General features: G+C 43.0%; 1 protein-coding gene across 3 annotated transcripts in view; it reads left to right on the plus strand.

Annotated features, from left to right (window-relative positions):
* The window catches only part of LOC148220086 (ubiquitin-associated protein 1-like), a 63849-nt gene that overhangs the window by 4597 nt on the left and 39555 nt on the right, over nt 1-19697 (plus strand). For all 3 annotated transcript variants that reach the window (XM_088155643.1, XM_088155642.1, XM_088155644.1), the window contains exon 2: nt 12044-12084. In XM_088155643.1, the coding sequence (XP_088011769.1) occupies nt 12051-12084 (34 nt within the window). In that variant the 5' untranslated portion in view covers nt 12044-12050. The remainder of the gene's footprint in view (nt 1-12043; nt 12085-19697) is intronic.

Here is a 19697-nt window from a genome sequence, read left to right on the forward strand (position 1 = left end):
GGATCACCACCCCTCCCACATTTCAACAGATGGTGATAGAATACACATTTTTGCATTGTACCCCAGGACATCAGGCCAGGCTGCTTCTCCCATATATGGCCAAATTAACTGCCCCGTACAAGCCAGCTTGCACTGTGACAATGCTCAGTATATAAACTGTGGAAATTTATTGGGTTTGCATGGCCAAGCTTTGGTAGCTGGGGGGCTGCAGGGGTGGCTTCCGTGAGAAGCTGCCAGAAGCTTCCTCCACGTCTAGCAGAGATAATCCCTTGTGGCTCCAAAGACAGACGTGCTGCTGGCCAAGGCTGGGCCAATTAGAAATTATGGTAACACCTCCATGATAACATATTTAAGAATAAAGGAAAAAAGCGATTGCGCAGTTGTAATTGCAGACAAAGAAGAGTGGGGTGAGAACATGTGAGAGGAACAACTCTGCAGACACCAAGGTCGGTGGAGAAGGAGGGGCAGGAGCTTTTCCAGGTGCCAGAGCTGCGATTCCTCTGCAGCCCATGGTGAAGCAGCTGTCCCCCTGCAGCCCATGGAGATCCATGGGGAGGCAGTTATCTACCTGCAGCCCATGGAAGAGAACCCACATGGGAGCAGGTGGATGCCTGAGAGGAGGCTGTGACCCTGTGGGAGGCCTGTGGAGAGAGGGGCTCATGATGGAGCAGCCTGTCCTTGAAGGATTGCACCCCATGGAAGAGTGACTCATTGCAGCAGTTTGGGGAGGACTGTTGCCCATGGGATGGGCTCATGTTGGAGAAGTTTGTGGAGAACTGTCTCCCATGGGAGGGACCCCACAGTGGAGCAGGGGAAGGACTCGTCTCCCTGAGCAGTGGGAGAAACAACAGGTGATGAACTGACCATAAACCCCATTCCCTGTCTCCCTGTGCTGCTTGGGGAGGAGGTAGAGCTGGGAAGGAGGGAGAGGTGAGGGGGAAGATGCTTTTAAGAGTTTATTTTGCTTCTCATTATCCTGCTCTGATTTTGTTAGCAATAAATTCAATTAATATGTCTGATTAGGGCCTGTTTTGCCCGTGATGGTATTTGGGGACCTTATGGTCCTTATCTCAACTCATGAACAATTCGTTATATTTTCTCTCCCGTTCCAGTGTGGAGGGGAGAGGGAGAGCGGCTTTGGTGGGTGTCTGGCATCCAGCCAGGGTCAACCCACTACAAGAATTTACCCAAAAGGAGGCTGATTAATGTTCGGAGATGGACTGTGTATCAGTCAGTGGGTAGAGAACAATTGTGCATTAGTCATTTTTCTTGGGGTTTATCTTTCACTTTCTTCCTTCTTTTTATTAATATTATTTTGACTTTTAATTATTTTAATTTTAAACTTTACTTTGTTTCAGTTATTAAATTGTTCTTATCTCAACCCATTAGTTTTACTTTTTTTTTTAATTCCCCTCCCTTTCCCACTAGGGTGGGGTGGAATTGAGCAAGTGGCTGTCTGGTACTCTTGTTGCCAGTTGGGGTTAAACCATTGCACTCTTCTTGATATTGATGTAGCTTCTACATTAGTGAAGCTGATCTTGAGGCCAGAACAAGATATAAATTCTTTTTTCTTTTCTGCTTATCTATTTCAATGATCTTTAAATAACTTGGGTAGCAGTCAATAGTAGAAACTACACTAAACCCACATCTGTTCTTGGAGTTGACAGAACCTGTGTTATCTCCTTATATGTTGTGTTTAGAAGTCAGGACAGCCTTAGATATTAGTTGCAGATACTTTTCTCTTGTGACAGGGCTCTCTTTTTGGAAAAGGTCCATTTTAAAAAGGTGTGTTGGTTTGAAAGCAAAACCAGTGAGAGACTCCAAGTCAGTAATACAATTTAATAGGAAAAAAGAGAAAAAATATAATACATGCTATAATACAAAAGAAAAACCACCGACACAGTCAGAATACAACCTGACACCCTGTCAGTCAGGGTGTTGGTAGCAGTCCGTATAAATGGTGGCTGCAGTCCTCCTGGAGTGACAGATGTGGTTCAATTGAAGCAGTGCTCCTGTAGAAGGGTGCAGTTTTCCTCCAAAGGTCCAGCGATGATGTGGAAAATGTCGGACTTTCCTCTGGGATCCAGTGGAAAGGGCTGCTTTTGCGTCCCAAACCCCAGTTTTTTTATCTAGGTAGGAAAGGCTTGGCTCCTGCCCCTGGTTGGGGCATTTCCCAATGGGATGATGTAATCTTATCAGTCACACAGTAGGACTTAATGGCCCATTAACAGGATATATCTTCTGGAGGAAGGATGGGTTGTGAAAAGATAACGATGATCAGCCCCCTGATTTTATCAGATGGCACATCAGCAGAGGATATCTCCCACAGAGATATGGATCATCACCCCTCCCACATTTCAACAGATGGTGATAGAATACACATTTTTGCATTGTACCCCAGGACAAAAGGTCACCCATTTGCTGTAACAGTTAAATGGGAATTTAGAATAAGTGCATCTTCTAGACTTGTTCGACACATCAATCTCTGGCCGAAGAAAAAAGCTTGCACTGATCTGCCTTGACCACCGGGCTGTCTATAAGTAATTTTTGATTTTCTTATGTTCTTTCCTGTGAAACTTGTAGTTCTAGAGGTTTGTGTGGTATAAAAGCTTCAGCTTCATTGGAAACTTATATGGCTCATAAGTCATTCAATGATTGAAAAACTGGTTCATTAGTGTACTGTGTTTTCTCACCCTTGTAGCGTTTTCCCTTATTTTTGGGTGAAATGTATGGCAAATGAACTTATTTCCCAAATATACTGTCATGATCCCGAAGGAGGAATAGAGCTGTCTATTCTGTTAGGTGCCTTAAATCCTTAACCAGCCCAAATAGTGTGCGCTTTTAGCAAGTGCAGTGTCTTTAATCGCAGGATCACAGAATATGCTGAGTTGGAAGGGACCCAAAAGGATCATCGAATCCAACTCCCAGCCCTGCACAGGACCATCCATGAGAGTCACACCCTGTACCTGAGAGTATTGTCCAACCACTTCTTGAAGTCTGTCAGGCTTGGTGCTGTGACCACTTCCCTGGGGAGCCTGTTCTAGTGCCCAACCACCCTCTGGGTCAAGTACATTTTTCTAATATCCAACCTAAACCTTCCCTGACACAACTTCAGGCCATTCCCTTGGGTCCTGTCACTGGGCACCAGAGAGAAGAGATGGCTGTCTGCCCCTCCTCTTCCCCTCACAAGGAAGTTGTAGCCTGCAATGAGGTCTCCCTTCAGCCACTCTTCATACATCTTCCTCTCAAGGCCCTTCACCATCTTCACAACCCTCCTTTGAATGCTCTCTAATAGTTTTAACACCTTTCTTATACTATGGTGGCCAAAATGCTCATGAGATATTCAAGGTGAGGCCTCACCAGTGCAGAGCAGAGAGAGCTGGTGATGCTGTGCCTGATGCACTCCAAGGACATGGTTGGTTCTCCTGGCTGCCAGGGCACTGCTGAATCATATTCAACTTGCCATCAATCAGGACCCCCAGATCCCTTTCCATGGCACTGCTTTCCAGCGTCTCATTCCCCAGTCTGTCCATATGATGCCTTAAGACATCCAGAGTTGTCTCATCCCAGGTGCAGAATCCAGCACTTTCCTTTGTTGATCTTCATATAGTTTGTGATTGCCCAGACCTCTAATTTGTCATGGTCTCTCTGCAGGGCCTCCCTGCCTTTGAGGGAGTCAACAGCTCCCAGTTTTGTATTGTCTGCGAACTTGCTCGGTATCCCTTCCAGTCCTGTGTCCAAGTCATTTATGAAGGCGTTGGAGTGCACACGGCCTAAAATAGAGGCCTGTGGAACCCCACTAGTGACGGGTCACCAGTCTGATGTCATCCCATTCACTAAAACCCTTTGTTCCTTACCTGTGAGCCAGTTGCTCATCCATCATATGGTGTGTTTATCCAGCTGTGTGCTGGACAGTTTGTCCAGAAGGATCCTGAGAGAGATGGTATGATCAAAGTGGGACTTGACATGAAGATAGTTGCATAACTACATGTGTATAACGTTAATGTAATGAATCCATATGGAATAAGAGAGTGAGAGATGCCATGCTTCTCTGAGAGTGCATGGAAGGGCTGCCTTCTGCTTTGACTTCCCATTGACTGATATGTACTGAAGCAGAGGGTCTAGTTCCCCATTATGTCATGCTGAGCAATGGCACAATTTGAAGAATCAATTTCTCCTAATGTTTGTCACTGCTAGGAAGATGTTATCCAACATCTGCATGTCAAGTTCTATATTATTACCATTGCTAGAGTGTTGTCTTGTAATCCAATAATGTGATCTACATGCAGACCTACTCTTCAGTGGCTCTTTTCTCCATGTCTTTCCTACTCATGTATTCTGGAAATGTTTTCAAAAGTGCTGTTTTATTGATTCCTGTCCTTCTGCTCCTCAGTCATTGCACTGAAAATAACTGAATTAGTTTGATGTTATGGACTGTCCTTCAAATTTAGATCTCTTGTTACAGTTGCTTGAATTTTTGATCCATGGAGTGTATATGCCACAGAAGTCTCATCCCTTCCTCCCTCCATTGTTGTCAGTGTAACCCCTACTCTGCATTTGGTTAAATGTAAGGTGACCACTTATATCCCATAAGATGAAGACATGTCATTAAATTTGTTTTAACCAGCAAATACTGAAAATGGAATGGAAACTTCCTACCAGCGTTTGCTTCAAGGAGGGTCTGGTTTGTTCTTGTTGATCTTAAAATAGACCAAGAACCTTAATGTACTTTATTTCCTGGTTTGACGTAGATGTATTTATTTAATTTTTTTTTCTGTTAAGACTGGTCATAGCGATGTTTGCTTTTTTTTTTCTGCAGGAAGTGTAGTTGCAATGTGTCAAATATAGTTGTACAATGACTTTATCCAAAGAACTATTATCAGTGGCTCAATATCACTGTGCTTTACGAAAGGGGAGTATCTCCATTCAGATGACTGCTTGTTTGCAGAATTGTTAGAGGTACAAAGCAACAGCAGTTGCTGCAGATTTTGGGGTGATGTCATCCATTTGGAGACTACAATAAATGAAAACAATCCGTTTTGTACCGTAGTAGACTCTGATCAGCTTTTTACTGTCAGTCTCAGAGACTTCAATTGTGTAGCAATAATGGAATGCTTACATAGGTGGAAAGCTCTGATGGAACCTTGACTTTTTTTTATCTTAGCAACAGGCACTGTCTACCTCTGGTTTTGTTGTATATACAGCAAACAGAATTTTTACAGATTGCACACAGTAACACTAGAACAGACTGCCAGCCATATTTCATCACCTCCTTTCCAAAAAACTTAATTAAAATAATGCTTTTAAACTAATCAGATTTGATAGGCTATTCAGGGACCACTGTTACAAGTATCTTGTTGCTCTGTCCTGCACTATGTACAGAATGCTGGTGTTGGCTTTAGCCTTTCACTTGCACTGAGACAAGTAGTTATAGTAAAAACTTAAATGACTGTCTAAATCTGAAATACCTGTGGTGCATTAATCAATCACTTGAGTCAAACTGCTTTTTCACTGTTTTTCAGTGTACAATCAGTAATAGTTAATGAATGTAATATCGGCAGCAAAAATTAATCTCTTTACAGTTGGGTATTTTTGGGTATTTTTGTAGTTTTCAGAGTGAATGGTGCATCCTCAGTTGTGCGTTCTTAGGCTACATGATGTGTATTAGTAGGCAAAATGGAAATTGCAATATTTTTTCTCTGAAAATCACAGATGTGCTACACTGATTATAGTTGATTACTTTTGGGGCATTTTGATTTCCTCTGACCCATGATAAATACTTTCCTCAGAAGGTAGGAGTTACTTCAGACTACTACTTCATGTAGTCTGGAATCTAGACATACTTGCACCACAAAATGAAGGATATAGCAACAAAAGACCAATTATTCTTGACAAATAGTTAAATTAGCTCGAGTTGTCACTGAGAAAAATGTTTCAGGTACCATTGGCAATAGGATGCTTCCAATTTGACCAGTCAGAGCTCTTTCAGAAGGAAAGGAATGTAGATATAAACTTCAGGGAAAAGACCAGTAGAAGGAACATCAAAATAAAATTATAATTGAAAAATACCCCAACTTCCTAGCAGCTTCTCATGGTAGTAATTTTTTTTCCTCATCTCTTGATGAGACTCTCCCTTTGGTATTGCTTGCCTGCACCAAGTCACACTTCCCTATGTTCTCCTTGTTGTCTGGCAGCACAAGTAAATAGTCATTCAGGTTTAAGTGGTGACATGTCAGGTGAGCTGTCTTGGTTACCTGTGTTGTCCTTTCAAGCCTTTCCAACTTGTCATCTCTCTCTTTGTGCCAGTTGTTTCTGTCATCAGTTTTGTCTTGTCACTTCTCTGTTTCTGGATCTGTATTTTTTTTGTTGTTGTTGTTTGTTATGGTTGTTTCCCTGTATGTGTCCCCCTCCTCCCCTTCTATCATCATAACTCTAAGATCCTCTGGTCTCATCTTGGGCTCTGCTATGCTGTGTTCCTCTGACTGGTTTTAAAAATGTTGCCCTGTTAACTCAGTGTTAAGTGGAAAATGAACATACAGGAAGGGAAGAGGTTGCCTTGGTGACTGCTGACATTAAAGTTGCTTATAACTTAAGGCACTTATAGTCCTAATCTCTTCAGAGAATTATCCAGAACCAAGAATGAGAGAATGAGGCTAAGGATGTCTACATTCATAGAAGTGAGCTTGTAGGTGGCTGTAAGAAAACCTTGTAGTACTATGCAACTAACTTGTTTCCCTAGACCAGGAAAGGCGTTTTATGTTCTTTGTCAACTTGAAGCATGCAGTAAAGCATGAGATCAAAATTTGTTCCCCTATGTGCCATTCCCACAGATGCCCTTCAGCATCCTGTTCTGGACTTCGTTCTCCAAAGGCAGCAATAATAAGGCTGCAGTCTTCTATTAACTCGTTTGGAGTAAGGCTTTGGGAACAAGTCCTTTAAATTTCTAAAAGAGCAGTAATAAATGTAAACAAACCTTTACTGCACCGTGTAGCAGCTTTGACTAAAGCAAATATAGTTCAGACTCAGAAGCATAGTGGCAACATCAGTAACTTTCTAACTGACTGCGAATCTTTTTTTTTTTTTTTTTCCCCCTCCAAGCCAGCAAGACAGAGCAAGAGCAAGTTGCTTGTAATAGTGATCCCTGAATAGCCTATCAAATCTGATTAGTTGCAAGACGCTATTTTAACTAAAAGTTTTTTGGAAAGGTGATGAAATGTGGCTGGCAGCCTGTTCTAGTGTTACTGTGTGCAGTGTTTAACAATTCTGACAGTGCCTTCTGCAGTAACAATATCTTAATAAGTGCACACTCACAGTGCATCAGGAAGCGCTAGTGTGATATAAACTCAAATGCCACCTGAATCTACAGTGTGACTCTCACTCTGGAAATGATGCATTTCATGATTAGTTTGCTATTGATGTGCCTTAACTAGTTCTGTAGTTAAAATAAGGTGTTGCATATGGCAGAGGAATAATTTTTCCCACTGTGCCTTCAACTTAATGCAGGTGCTTGGTCTGCACTAGGATTTTACTACAAGATTGCCAACAAAAGCAAGATACTTATTGTTTATGTGGGATATTTTGACACTGAGGATGCATCCAAGGCTTTATGCAGCTCCAGATTGATATAGTACTGAAAACCACCCTGGATGCTAGATATGCACATCTTTAACTTTGCAGGATTTTTATGCATTGCTACTAGTGTCCCTGGAGTAAATTGATTTTGTCATGGTAACTTAATGTTCTGTTGCCCAAGATCAGTGTGTGAGAGATGGTAAACTTAAAATGTCCTTGCAATGACCTACTGGAGAGGAGTTATAAATTACCATTCTAAAAATTGTCTCTGAATTTTCTTTTCAATATCCTTTATGTAGGTACAGTCTGGAGTAAGCTGCTTCTGGTAAATGAGGTAGACAGCATAAACCCTATTGCCTGTAGATAACTGGTTCTGCATTGAAAAAAACTTCCTTGTCAACTGAGTTGCCAAAGTGAGTAGGTTACTTTCATAAAAAAATTTAAATCCTTTAGAAAAGTAGCACTTGCTTTTCAGTCTGAGGTAATAACTAGAAGAAAGACAAACTTGGAGAAATTAAATAAAGTGTATAGAGGCCTTCTCCCAAGTTCAACTCTGCTATAATAGTAGTGAATGATGGGCAGCCACAGTACATGCTTGCAGACAGTGCCTCACATTCTCCAATGACATACAGAAGACCAGTGAGATAGATGGAGTCTGTATGATTTCACATATGGCCTGGCTTTTTTGATAATAACAAATCAAGTTGACATCTTAATTGTTACTCTCATACAGAGGAACTAGCAATGTAGCAGCTTGTCTGACTGTGTGATCTATGTCTGAAAGGTGCAGTCTATTTCATGTGTAGGTAGTATTCAAGGTATTCAGTACTGTAGTCTGCAGGCTGGTCTCTCCCTCTGTGGCACTGGGACTAATAAAGCCCATTCATCTCTAGTGATTGACATTGCTTATGCTAATTAAATCCACAGTACTTTCTGTCTTAGCTCCCATATGCAACTATACTTGGTGGTCTTGAGGCTTTGCCGTTAACATCCTTCCTGAGGTGGCAGGCTCAGCACTGTTTCACCACCTTTTTCTTCTGCCTTTAAAACTGCAATGTTTTGTTTGCTTCTGAGAAGCAGTTGCTGACTAGTGCTAAAACCAGTTCACTGACTTTAGTGGACTGGTTTTAGACATAATGCCAATGTTGACAAAGATGGTGAATAACACTTTTATGTACAAGGTACACCTGGAGTTGCCAGCATGACTCGCTTGCCTATGGCATCTGCTCACTGTGTTTCACAGTCTGGTTGCACCCAGGTAATCTTCATGCAGCTTTGGCTTTAGCTGTGTGTTGAAATTCCATTAGCCAATATGGTTGCTTCACCTATTGATTTCAACAAAATGTTAAAAGGGAGTTGAGCACAGCAAAAGGGGCTTTCCTAAAGTACTTGAAACTGGCTCTTCCTGCCCCCAGATGTGTCAGCAGCTATCAGGAAGAATAGCTAAGATGTCTGTATAATCCTCACCTTATGACACCCTATAAGGTAACATTTGCAGTTAGAATCAGGAATGGAAACAGTGAGGCTAAGAGTAAGATCTTGATAGGGGAATGATGGGTGTAAATGTTAGATCTGCTCCACATTGTGCTTTGAGTGCTATCTGCTGCTGGTGGGGTGTACCAGTGTAGTGGGTCTAGCACTGGCCAAATGCCAGTGCACCCACTAGAATTATTTACTAATTTTCTGCTGTGAGATAAGGATTAGGAGGATAGCAAAGCAGGCTCAAAACTTCAAAGGGTATAAGGAAAACTTTATTAACAGAACTAAAAGACAAATAATAAGAAAGCAGAATAAACCTTCAGAACACTTCTGTAGCCATGGAAAGGGGTTTTAACCCTTTAAGTGCTGCGGAAATAAGATGCACAGCTACATAATCATCTTTCATGATAGGAAAGAAAGAGACAAGTTTATTCAGAAACACACTTGGTTTTATAGCATGACTCACAACTCCAAGAGTGGAAAAAAGATGATTGGTTCAGAGAGAAGACACCCCATTCCCAGGGCCTGGTCACACACCACAACAGGTGTTCTATCTTTGTTATTAATTCCTTTTTATTTTGACCAAGATATCACCCTGGGAGAAATTCTCCCTAACGTTCAGCTGGACCAGCTTATCGGCTGGGAACAGAGCTGAGAAGCTCTGACCTGGAATATTTTTCAGACTGTAATTTTCTTGCTTTCTCAATATGTGTCCCTACAGAAGGACTTCTCCTCCCCCAACTCCTTTCTTTTCCCACTAACAATGTAAAGAGACAAAATTTGGTATTTTCAGTCAGTTTACCGCTTCCAAAATAATCTTTCTTCAGTTTACTTAGGGAGACGAGTCTCTCCTGCCATGCCATGGAGACTTTTCTACAAGAAACAGTTCTCTCATGGCTTTAATTTTCATTAATAGCAGCCACCAGGAAATCTGCAATCGTGAGGTCCCTCCCACGGTTTGTTAGTCTTCCCACAACTACCACCATGGGTCATTTCAGCTTATTGGGGTGCAATTTTAAGGATGAGCTGTTCTAGTATAGAAACAAAAGTTCTCTTATCTCTGGGAACAGAGGTTTTCTTCTCCCATCTCTGGGACTAGGTTTCGCATCTCTCTTATACCTCTCTGTTCAAGCTTCTCATTAGATCACAGCTACTTCGACATCTGCTTGCTTCAACACGGATGCTTCTGCTCATAGCTGTGGTTAGAACACTACATCCCCCCAGTGCATTCCATAAGTTACAGGGAAAAAATGTCTAGTGTATCAATTATATCTTCCCTATAGCCTTATAAGAGAATTTCAGCCCAAGACAGCTCCTCATTCTCCTCCCATCTGGGATTTTACTCCTTCTTCACTGATCTCGGTGTCTCCCTGTTCTTTTCTTTACATGTCTTGCCCCTTTCCTTTTCTCTCACTCGAGAGAGGATTGATGTCTGCAAGTTTCATCTGTGCACTGAAAGAGTTAATATCTCACCGGGGGCCTGTGGATGGTCATGTGATCTCTGCCGGGCGGCAGCCACTCTGGATGCATGGCTGTTTTCCTGGCCCCTGCCGCGTTCAATTCCAGCCACGAGGCTGCTTTTTGCGTGGGGCTACAGAGCTGACTGTTATTAGCCGCATGATTTTTCCACAGCCCCAGCAGAATGGCTTGGCAGCTCATGACTGGAACGAGGCCTGGCTCGGCTTCGCCTGAAGCCGAGCAGGGCTGGCCTGGCCCGTCGGTTGTGGTTGGAACTTGACGGCAGCAAAATCTCAGCCAAGTCGTCTCGTGGGCTAACCTGGCCGTGCGGTGGAGCGAGCCTGGCCCAGCCAGCGCTGCAGTAGAGCAGGGCCCAGCCAGCGTCCAGTTACCTGTTCAAAGGTCGGAAGCAAGAGTTTTCCCTGGGGTTTGTTTGTTTTTAAATGTGATTTCACAGAGGCATGTTCAGCTTTGTTAAGTGGTTTAACAGAGTGTCGATATTCAAAACTAGCCAGTTGGTTGGTTCTGTCAGGTCCAAAGGAAGTTGCCAACGTCCTTACAGGGAATTACTTCTGTAGCTTGTGGATTTTTTCCTTAACTAACAACTAAACTATGTTAAGCCATGACAACCAACTTCATGTTTTTGAAGAATGGCTGTTGGGCATTTCATATAGCTGGAGGGCTTCAGAAACAAAGGACAACTCTGATTCTTTGTTATGTATAATGCCACAAGGAGGACTTGAAAAATAATTTATTTGAAGAATTATCCTGTGGTGTCTTAAGAATGATATTATGATGTAGTTCTAATCTAGCAAAAGAACCAATTATGTTACTGAACACATCATGAGCATCCTGGATCAGCTCTTTCTCAGGACAGGCTGGTTCTGTTAAAAGCTGGCTAGGCTCTTCTGTATTTGACATCTTGGCCATGTAGGATTTGCATCCAAATTTTATGTTGCTAATAAAATTCCGTGGGCAGTGAATGAGGCCTCTTGTTAGCATTGTTTTCTTGTGTGTGTCCAAAAATATCTTTGTAATGGTACCATTTGTTGTATACCTGTATTGTGCATTATCCAGTGTGTCTTGACAAGTGCCATGCTGGTTGACTGCATACTCAGTATGATAGTATCCCTTTTTAGTGCAGCAAGGATTAAGCTGAAGAGGAAAAGTATGGTATCTCCAGTAGGAAGGGCTAGTCTTAATGCTAGGAGAGGCAGGGTGTACTCTATGGTGCTGGGACAGAGTGGCCTCTGAGCACTGTGATCTGGAAAACTGCCTTTCTGATCAACCTGGCTGCTTCTTGGCTCTGTTTTGTCTTTTCTTCATTTTGCCAGTTAGATTGTCAGATCCTGGGCTAAGTTGTCTGCTTAATCAATTTTCAGAGATATAAAATAATTTTTCTTATCTGTCTTGGGAACAGGATAAACAGCAAGTGTCTGCAACATGTCCCTTAATCTAGAGATAAGACAGTGTAGAACTGCATAGGCTTATGCTGTATTACATGTTGTTAAAGCTGTTTTAAAATGTTTTTCAGGTTCTAAATGGCTTCTAAGAAGTTGGGATCTGAGTCTCATGGTAAGTGAAATTTGGTATCCCTGTCTCTTCAATAGGATGAATCCTACTATTGCTGCTGACTCATGTTCCATCCTAGACAGTCCATAGAGACTAATCTGTTTAGCCTCCAAGTAGTTTTTTTATTTTAGAAATTAAGTACCTTGCCTACCTTCTTGCATAGATACTTGCTGATGCCATGCCTGTTCTCTGGTTAAAGTGAAATTGAGCCTGTGACTGTTTCCTACTTGTTCATGACAGAATAATACCTTCCCCTTCCCCCTTCAAAATCAAAGCTAAACTGCAGTTGTGATACTGATTTGATGTTTGCTGAAATGGACACTAGAATTGTAGCTCCTTTCTATGGAAGTCACATGAACAGCTGGATTGAAAGTGAAGCTTTTAATATATCATAGAACTATGCTTGCTTTTTGCTCAGCAGTAAATTTTTTTCCTAAATTGGACTACTCTGGTTCAGCAGGCAAGTGAAGATAATATCTTCTACATTTGAGATGTATAGTGTCATGTAGATGACTGGTATAATAAAAATTATTTGCCTGTATATGTGCTTATCGCTTAAGGATTAATATTTCGGTGGAACATTAAAGTCCAGTTTATTGTATGTCATGTATCTTCTTCAAATCAGCAATCATTCAATGCAATACTGGGAAGTTCAAGTGAAATTTCTAAGATAATTTTTCATGCCATAAAAACTTCTGCTTTTAGAAACTCAGCATTGATCTTTCTGGATAATCTTTCTGATAAGAGGCTCCTGAGGAATTGTCCCGGTTTGAAAGACAGGTGTCTTCTAGGGAAAGCAGGCGCCCCTTCCTTTTGAAATGGAGAAAGTAAATCCTCTCCCTCTGAATTAGTATAATTTTGAAATTAAGGGGCTCTCAGGCAAAGATATCGGGATAGGAATAACAGTTCTTTACTAGTATATATAACAAGGCAAACCAAACAACAACTGTGGAATTTATAACAAACAAAACAGTAACCCAGTTCCAGTCCTCTCGGCTGCGGGCACTTTTCCCTTTGGTGCAGTTACCGTCACAGCTGGCAAGGAGAGCTGGCAGGCTTCTGGTGGACAGGGCAGGTGCGATGATCCCCAGGCGACTACAGCGGCGCTGGGGTGATGGTGGCTGTGTCCGACATGGGAAGGGATGGAGGAGAGGCTTTGCTCACGAACCCTGGGGCAGTGTCAGTCCCGGTGCTCCAACAGGATGCTTGGAAACAGCAAGCTGAAAGCGGGAGGGCGTCCTAGCAGGCCCGGGGTGCGGAGTCCAACAGCAGAAGAAGAGGCAGCTCCCGGCACTGGGATGGCGGGGGGTAGCGGCGACCTTCTTCCTTTCCTCCTCCGAAGCCAAGAGCAAGAGAGACAGCAACTGCTCCCCACCCTCCTTTTACCTGCTTTTAATCTCACAGTGTCCTCCGCGCCTACCCCCACCCCCTCCCCCGCCCGCCTCCGAGAGAAACTCCCAAAAAAACAGGGAGGTTCCCCCTCCCCCCCTCTCAAGGACCTAGCCATCAGTGCTTCTTAGCATCTCAATGGGAAAAAATTCCACAGGCAAAGAGGAAAGAAAAAAACAATCCCCAAGCGGAATTCCATTTTTCTTTCAGCTTTTTATTCAGTCCTGCGAGTAAAAAGTTGAACTACAGAATAAGACATGCCTCACTTAAATACATGGTGAAGGATTAATAAAAATGACCAATCAAAACTTAATTTTTATATGATCTCCTTTGTGGCCCACTGATCCTGCTGCGAGATAATGAATTTATTTATTTGCTTTTTGCCAACTTTTTACCAGTTGTTCTCTAGTATCTATGAACATTCTGAACTGCTTGTCTTTTGAGTCTATTTTTACTTCTCTCTTTTGCTTCCTTACCCAGAGTAGCAAAGACACTGCTCAGACCTATAATTCAATCTTAAATATTTCTCAAAGCAGTATGGTGTGGTGGAACATGCTCCTGGCTTCAAACTAACAAAATCAAAACAAATGGTGCTGTAAGCTGGCTGCTTAACTTGTCTACTCTTTTGTGTACCTTCTGTTCCTAATGATACCAGTGACACTGTCATGGTATTGTTTCTGAGGAGTAGTAGAGCAACTTCCTTGGCTTATTATGTCTTAAAAAAATTGCCTTGCTAATTTCTTCAGTTTTCTCCAGGGTTGTTAAGAATTAATTCGACCAAGTGAATTTTGTCTTGCTGTAAAGCATCTAGTCCAACAGCTACCTGGTTTTTATCAGTTCAGTGTCTCTGGCAGGCTGATGAAATCAATCAATATAGTTGATGTATCTCTTGTACTTATTATTGAGCTGCTTATTGGAGGTTAGAGGACTGTTGTTGAATCACAGAATGGTTGAGGTTGGAAGGGACCTCTGGAGATGGTCATGTCCAAAACCCTGCTCAAGTAGAGCCACCTAAAGCACCTACTCAGGACTGTGTTCAGATGGAGATGAAGATGGGAACATAAGGTATGGATGGAGAGGAAGGAACACTTTTCCTGTTTTGGAGGGTATTCTTAGCATACACCTATAACTATGCCTAAGCATGTAACTTCAAATGCTCTCATCATTAGAATAATTGGAAGTTCAAGCTTAAGTTGCAGTAATTACTACCATCTAGAAATACAGTTCTCATCTATTGCACAAAAGGTTTGTTATATCAAGTGCACTATGTTAATATTGCTGTTGTATTCTCACTGTCACTATATAACTTGAAAACTTCTAATTCCACTTTTGGAGAATTATGTGTGTTTTGTGACCGCAAAAAGTAAGTTCCACTTGGTTTCAAAACTGTTCCCCATTTGTAACTAGTAACTGGTTTTATCGCAAATATTTCCATTTTGCTACTGTAAGACAACAAAATCGTCTCTTGATGAGACACTTAAAAGGCCTTACATTTTTTTCATGTACTCTGAGTTACATGCATGGGAGAAATACCAACAAGATATTCTCAAGAGGTCAAAACAAGAAGAAAAACTTTACTGGCAACTTCAGAAAATCAGAGAACCTTGCCAAAATGTTTAGAGCAGCATTCAATCAACATTAAATACTTCACAAAACATTAACTTAGCACATTCAACTTAACAAACTCCAAGCCCATCTGTCCAGGTTTAGGGCAAATTTGGGGGAAAACCTCCGGAAGGAGCCCCCAGAAAGCAAACCCCCACGACCGGGTTTGGGAAGAATTTCCTCAGAGAGAAGTGGAAAAAAAACCCCTGTTTATTTAACAAGCGAAACCACTCCCCAGCACAAAAAAAAAATGAACAACACCAGATGACAAAAAACTCTTTCACCGCTCTGAAAGGATGACAAACTCAGAAAGTCTCTCCTGTGAGTGGTCGCCCAGTTATCAGTCTCTGGCGCTGGGGGATGACTGCTGCAGGTCACAGAATGCAGACTCCCGGTGTTTCTTGGTGTTTCCCAGGTCCCCATCCAGAACAGGTTCAGATGGTATTCAGGAAAGGGAGAGGGGAAAAAACAGTCCAGGGAAAAAATTGGACTGCCTAGCTAAACTAACTAATAAGCAAAAGCAAAAAGTAGGAGCGAAAGCAAGCAAGCAAGCCTAGCCTCTCCTAAACACAGACCATGGGGGAGGTGAGCCGGCTGATAACAAGACAAAACAAACCTTCACTTTCAGAGTCAGTCCTGAAAGCTCAGAACATAATACCAAGCACAAACAGAACACACGATTGGGGATACAAGCACCATAACATCACCCTAGGACAAACTCCAAGCCCATCCAATTTTAAGTTACTCAAAATTCCAAGAGGGAATTAGAAGAAGAAAAAGAGAAAGAAAGAGAAAAAAACAAACATTGCTACCACTCCTAGTTCCAGTGGTGTTCAGCTAATAGAAATTCCAAGACGAGGTAGGGTCAAACAAGACATATGATTGCTTTGTGTCTCAGGTTAAATACCCTTTGGCTTTCCTGGGCCATTCCCTCATGTGGGACTTCTGGTTATCTGGCCACTTTGGGGTTAGACTTGGGCTCCCGAGGTGGGGTATGGAGCATTGCCTCTGGCGTGATAGTGATTGACAACCACTGTGGGGTGGGATACAGGTCCAGGGAGGTGTGGGATATACAGGGTAGTGCATTGCCTTACTAAAGGTGAGGCCCAACCTGCCCCTTCCCTCACACACACGCACCCAAAATGTTTCGGGCCAGCAATCTCCTCGTCTCTCATAGCTACCAAACTGGAGGACACTTCTGAGTTGACCAGCATATTATACTGAAGTCTTACTCATGTAGTAGAACCTTGGGCCAGGAATATCATATGATACATGGTGTCATAGATGAAACTGACAGGTACAATTTTGCCAGGGCTATTCTCAGAACTTTCTCAAAATGCTTTTAACTGCTAGAAGGATGTCGTGGTTTGACACTGGCTAAGTGCCAGGCACTCACGAAAAAACTATTCACTCATTCTCCGCTGCTATAGTTGAGCAGAGGAGGGGGAAAGAAAAACTGAAGGGCTCATGAGTTTAGATAAGGATTAGGAGGAAATGCTTTAAGGGCGAAAGAGGTTCAAAACTTAAAAGGTAGAAAGAAAATAATTTATTAACAGAATTAAAATTAACAGAATTAAAAGAGGATAATGAGAACTAAAATAAACCTTTAGAACACCTTTTTCTCCCCTCCAGCCCTTCCTTCCTTCCTTCCTTCCTTCCTTCCTTCCTTCCTTCCTTCCTTCCTTCCTTCCTTCCTTCCTTCCTTCCTTCCTTCCTTCCTTCCTTCCTTCCTTCCTTCCTTCCTTCCTTCCTTCCTTCCTTCCTTCCTTCCTTCCTTCCTTCCTTCCTTCCCACCGACAGTGCAGGGAGATGGTATGAGAGTTTTGGTCAATTTTTCACTCAAAATCTTTCTTCAGTTTGCTTAGGGAGAGGACTCTCTTCTGCTATGCCATGGGATCCTTCCCACAGGAGACAGTTCTCTGTGAACTTCTCCAGCATAGTTCTAATTTTCACGAGTAGTAGTCTCACCTGAACCTGCTGTAACATGAGTCCCTCCCACAGGCAAAAATAGTCTTCCCAAACTACATGGCATGGGTCATTTTACTTCATAGGGTGTATTCTTTTAAGGATAAGCTGCTCTAGTATGAAAGCAAGGGCTCTCTTTTTCTATTTCTGGAAGCAAGGATCTTCTCTTTCTTTTCAATTTCCTACTAGATTACAGCTTTTCAGCATCCAGTCGCTCCAGTGTGAGCACCTTTTCTCATGGGCTGCAAGTGGATCTCTGCATCCCCCCATGCACTTCATGAATTACAGGGAAAATGTTGTATTATAGTCCTCACCACGGCTTGTAGAAGAATCTCAGCACCGACGTTTGGAGCACCTCCTCCCCTTCCTTCCTTTCACTGACCTTAGTGTTGTCATGTTTTTCTATTCATGTGTCTTCACCTTTTCCTTTTCTCTGACTTGGGAGAAAATTGTTGTCTGTAGTTTCATTTATTCTCAAGTTCTATCAATTGAAAAGTTCTTATAGGGTTTTGCAGTGATGAAAGGTTGATCTTGTCTGGGCTCCATATCAGGGAATTGCTCCCCATGCCCCTTGCTGTTGTCCACGTAGTACCCACTGGCACCTCGCGGGTGGCACCAGCACCATTCAGTGCCTCTCTTCATGCGGGACGCTGAAAAAGAGAAGCCGCTGCCTCTGCCCTTCTGCTCGCAGCACAGCTGGCTAAGAGTGGCTAAGCAGATAAAAGTTCACTGTGAGCCATGCCGAGATGGCACCGGCTGCATAGTCACTCCTGGCACCAGGAGGGAAAAAACCAACCCTTGGGGAAAAAAGAAGACTGTGTGCGTTTTTTTCCTTCTTAAATATATCATCACAGAGGCGTTACCAACTTCTCTAATTGGGCATGCAAAATGTCCATTGTCAGAGCCTTCAGGGCTTGGCTCTGCTGGACATAGTAGAAGCTTTGAGCAGCTTCTCTCTCAGAAGCTGCCTCTGTGGCTTCCCCCACCCACCAAAAAAAACTCAGACTGTTTTAAACTAACACAAATTATGAAGTGGCTAACAGCCATATTAAATAACAGTTAAAAAACCCCCTTTCATTGCTCCACTTTAAGATGTGACTATTCAACAGTGGCTTGTATAATACTTCCTCTACATAGATTTTTCTTATTGCCTTAGAATTTGTCATTAAAAACAATTTGCACTCTTACCCATCAGTGTATTCAAGGAGAAGGGTCATCTGTTTACAAAAATAAAAGGATTCTTGGCTCTCTAGATCAGATTTTAACTTCATGTAGTGGGTTGATGCTGGCCAGATGCCAGGCACCCAACAAAGCCGCTCACTCTCCCCTAGACTGTGGCTTTTGGACCCTTTTTTGAGTCTTCACCCTTTTGTCCTGACTAGCTCAGCTGTTAGGGTGAAGCCTCGGGATCTGCCACATGAACGTAAATAAAAGATAACAAAAGAGGCTCTTTCCCCCTGGGGAGGTTGCAGGGTTTATTTCTTGTGGTTCCCCAGGAACGACAGGAGATAGAAAGAGAAAGAGGAAGAGGAAGGGAAAGAGCGGGCGAAAGAGGGCGAGGTCAGGGGGCTTAGGTCTTTTCTAGGGTCTGAAAGGGGGGCGGGAAGAAATTGGATCTCGGACAGCTAGGTATGGCCAGAAGGGGAGAGGGACCAGACCACAGGACATTGCAGGGGGCACGGAATCTACCATTTCCAATACATCTAGGGAGATGCAACACTAGACAGCTGCATAGGGGGAGAGAAAGTTTAACAAAGGGTTTATGGGTTGAGATAAAGACTGGGAGAGATCACTTCCCATATACTGTCACAGGCAAAACAGACTAAAATGAAAGATATTAACTGAATTTATTGCTAACAAAATCAGAGCAAGATAATGAGAATTAAACTAAACCCTTAAAAACATCTTCCCCCCACCTTTCCTCCTTCCCAGCCAGGCAAGGAGACAGAATGGGGGTTATGGTCCATTTATCACCTGTGATTTCTCCCACTGCTCAGGGAGAGGAGTCTTTCACCTGCTGCACTGTGGGGTCCCTCTCATGGGAGACAGTCCTCCACAAACTTGTCCGACATGAGCCCATCCCACAGGCAACAGCTCTCTGTGAACTGCTGCAATGTGAGTCCATCCTACAGGCAACAGTCCTCCTCAACTGCTGCAATGAGTCACTCTTCCATGGGGTGCAATCCTTCAAGGACAGGCTGCTCCATCATGAGCCCCTCTCTCCACAGGCCTCCCACAGGGTCACAGCCTCCTCTCAGGCATCCACCTGCTCCCATGTGGGTTCTCTTCCATGGGCTGCAGGTAGATAACTGCCTCCCCATGGATCTTCATGGGCTGCAGGGGGACAGCTGCTTCACCATGGGCTGCAGAGGAATTGCAGCTCTGGCACCTGGAGCAGCTCCTGCCCCTCCTTCTCCACTGACTTTGGTGTCTGCAGAGTTGTTCCTCTCACATGTTCTCACCCCACTCTTCTTTGTCTGCAATTACAACTGCGCAATCGCTTCTTTTTTCTTTCTTCTTAAACATGTTATCCCAGAGGCCTTACCATCATTTCTAATTGGCCCAGCCTTGGCCAGGGGCACATCCATCTTTGGAGCCACCAGGGATTGGCTCTGCTGAACATGGAGGAAGTTTCTGGCAGCTTCTCACGGAAGCCA

Source organism: Sturnus vulgaris, chromosome W, assembly GCF_052056855.1.
Source record: "Sturnus vulgaris isolate bStuVul1 chromosome W, bStuVul1.hap1, whole genome shotgun sequence".
In the NCBI taxonomy this organism is placed as follows: domain Eukaryota; kingdom Metazoa; phylum Chordata; class Aves; order Passeriformes; family Sturnidae; genus Sturnus; species Sturnus vulgaris.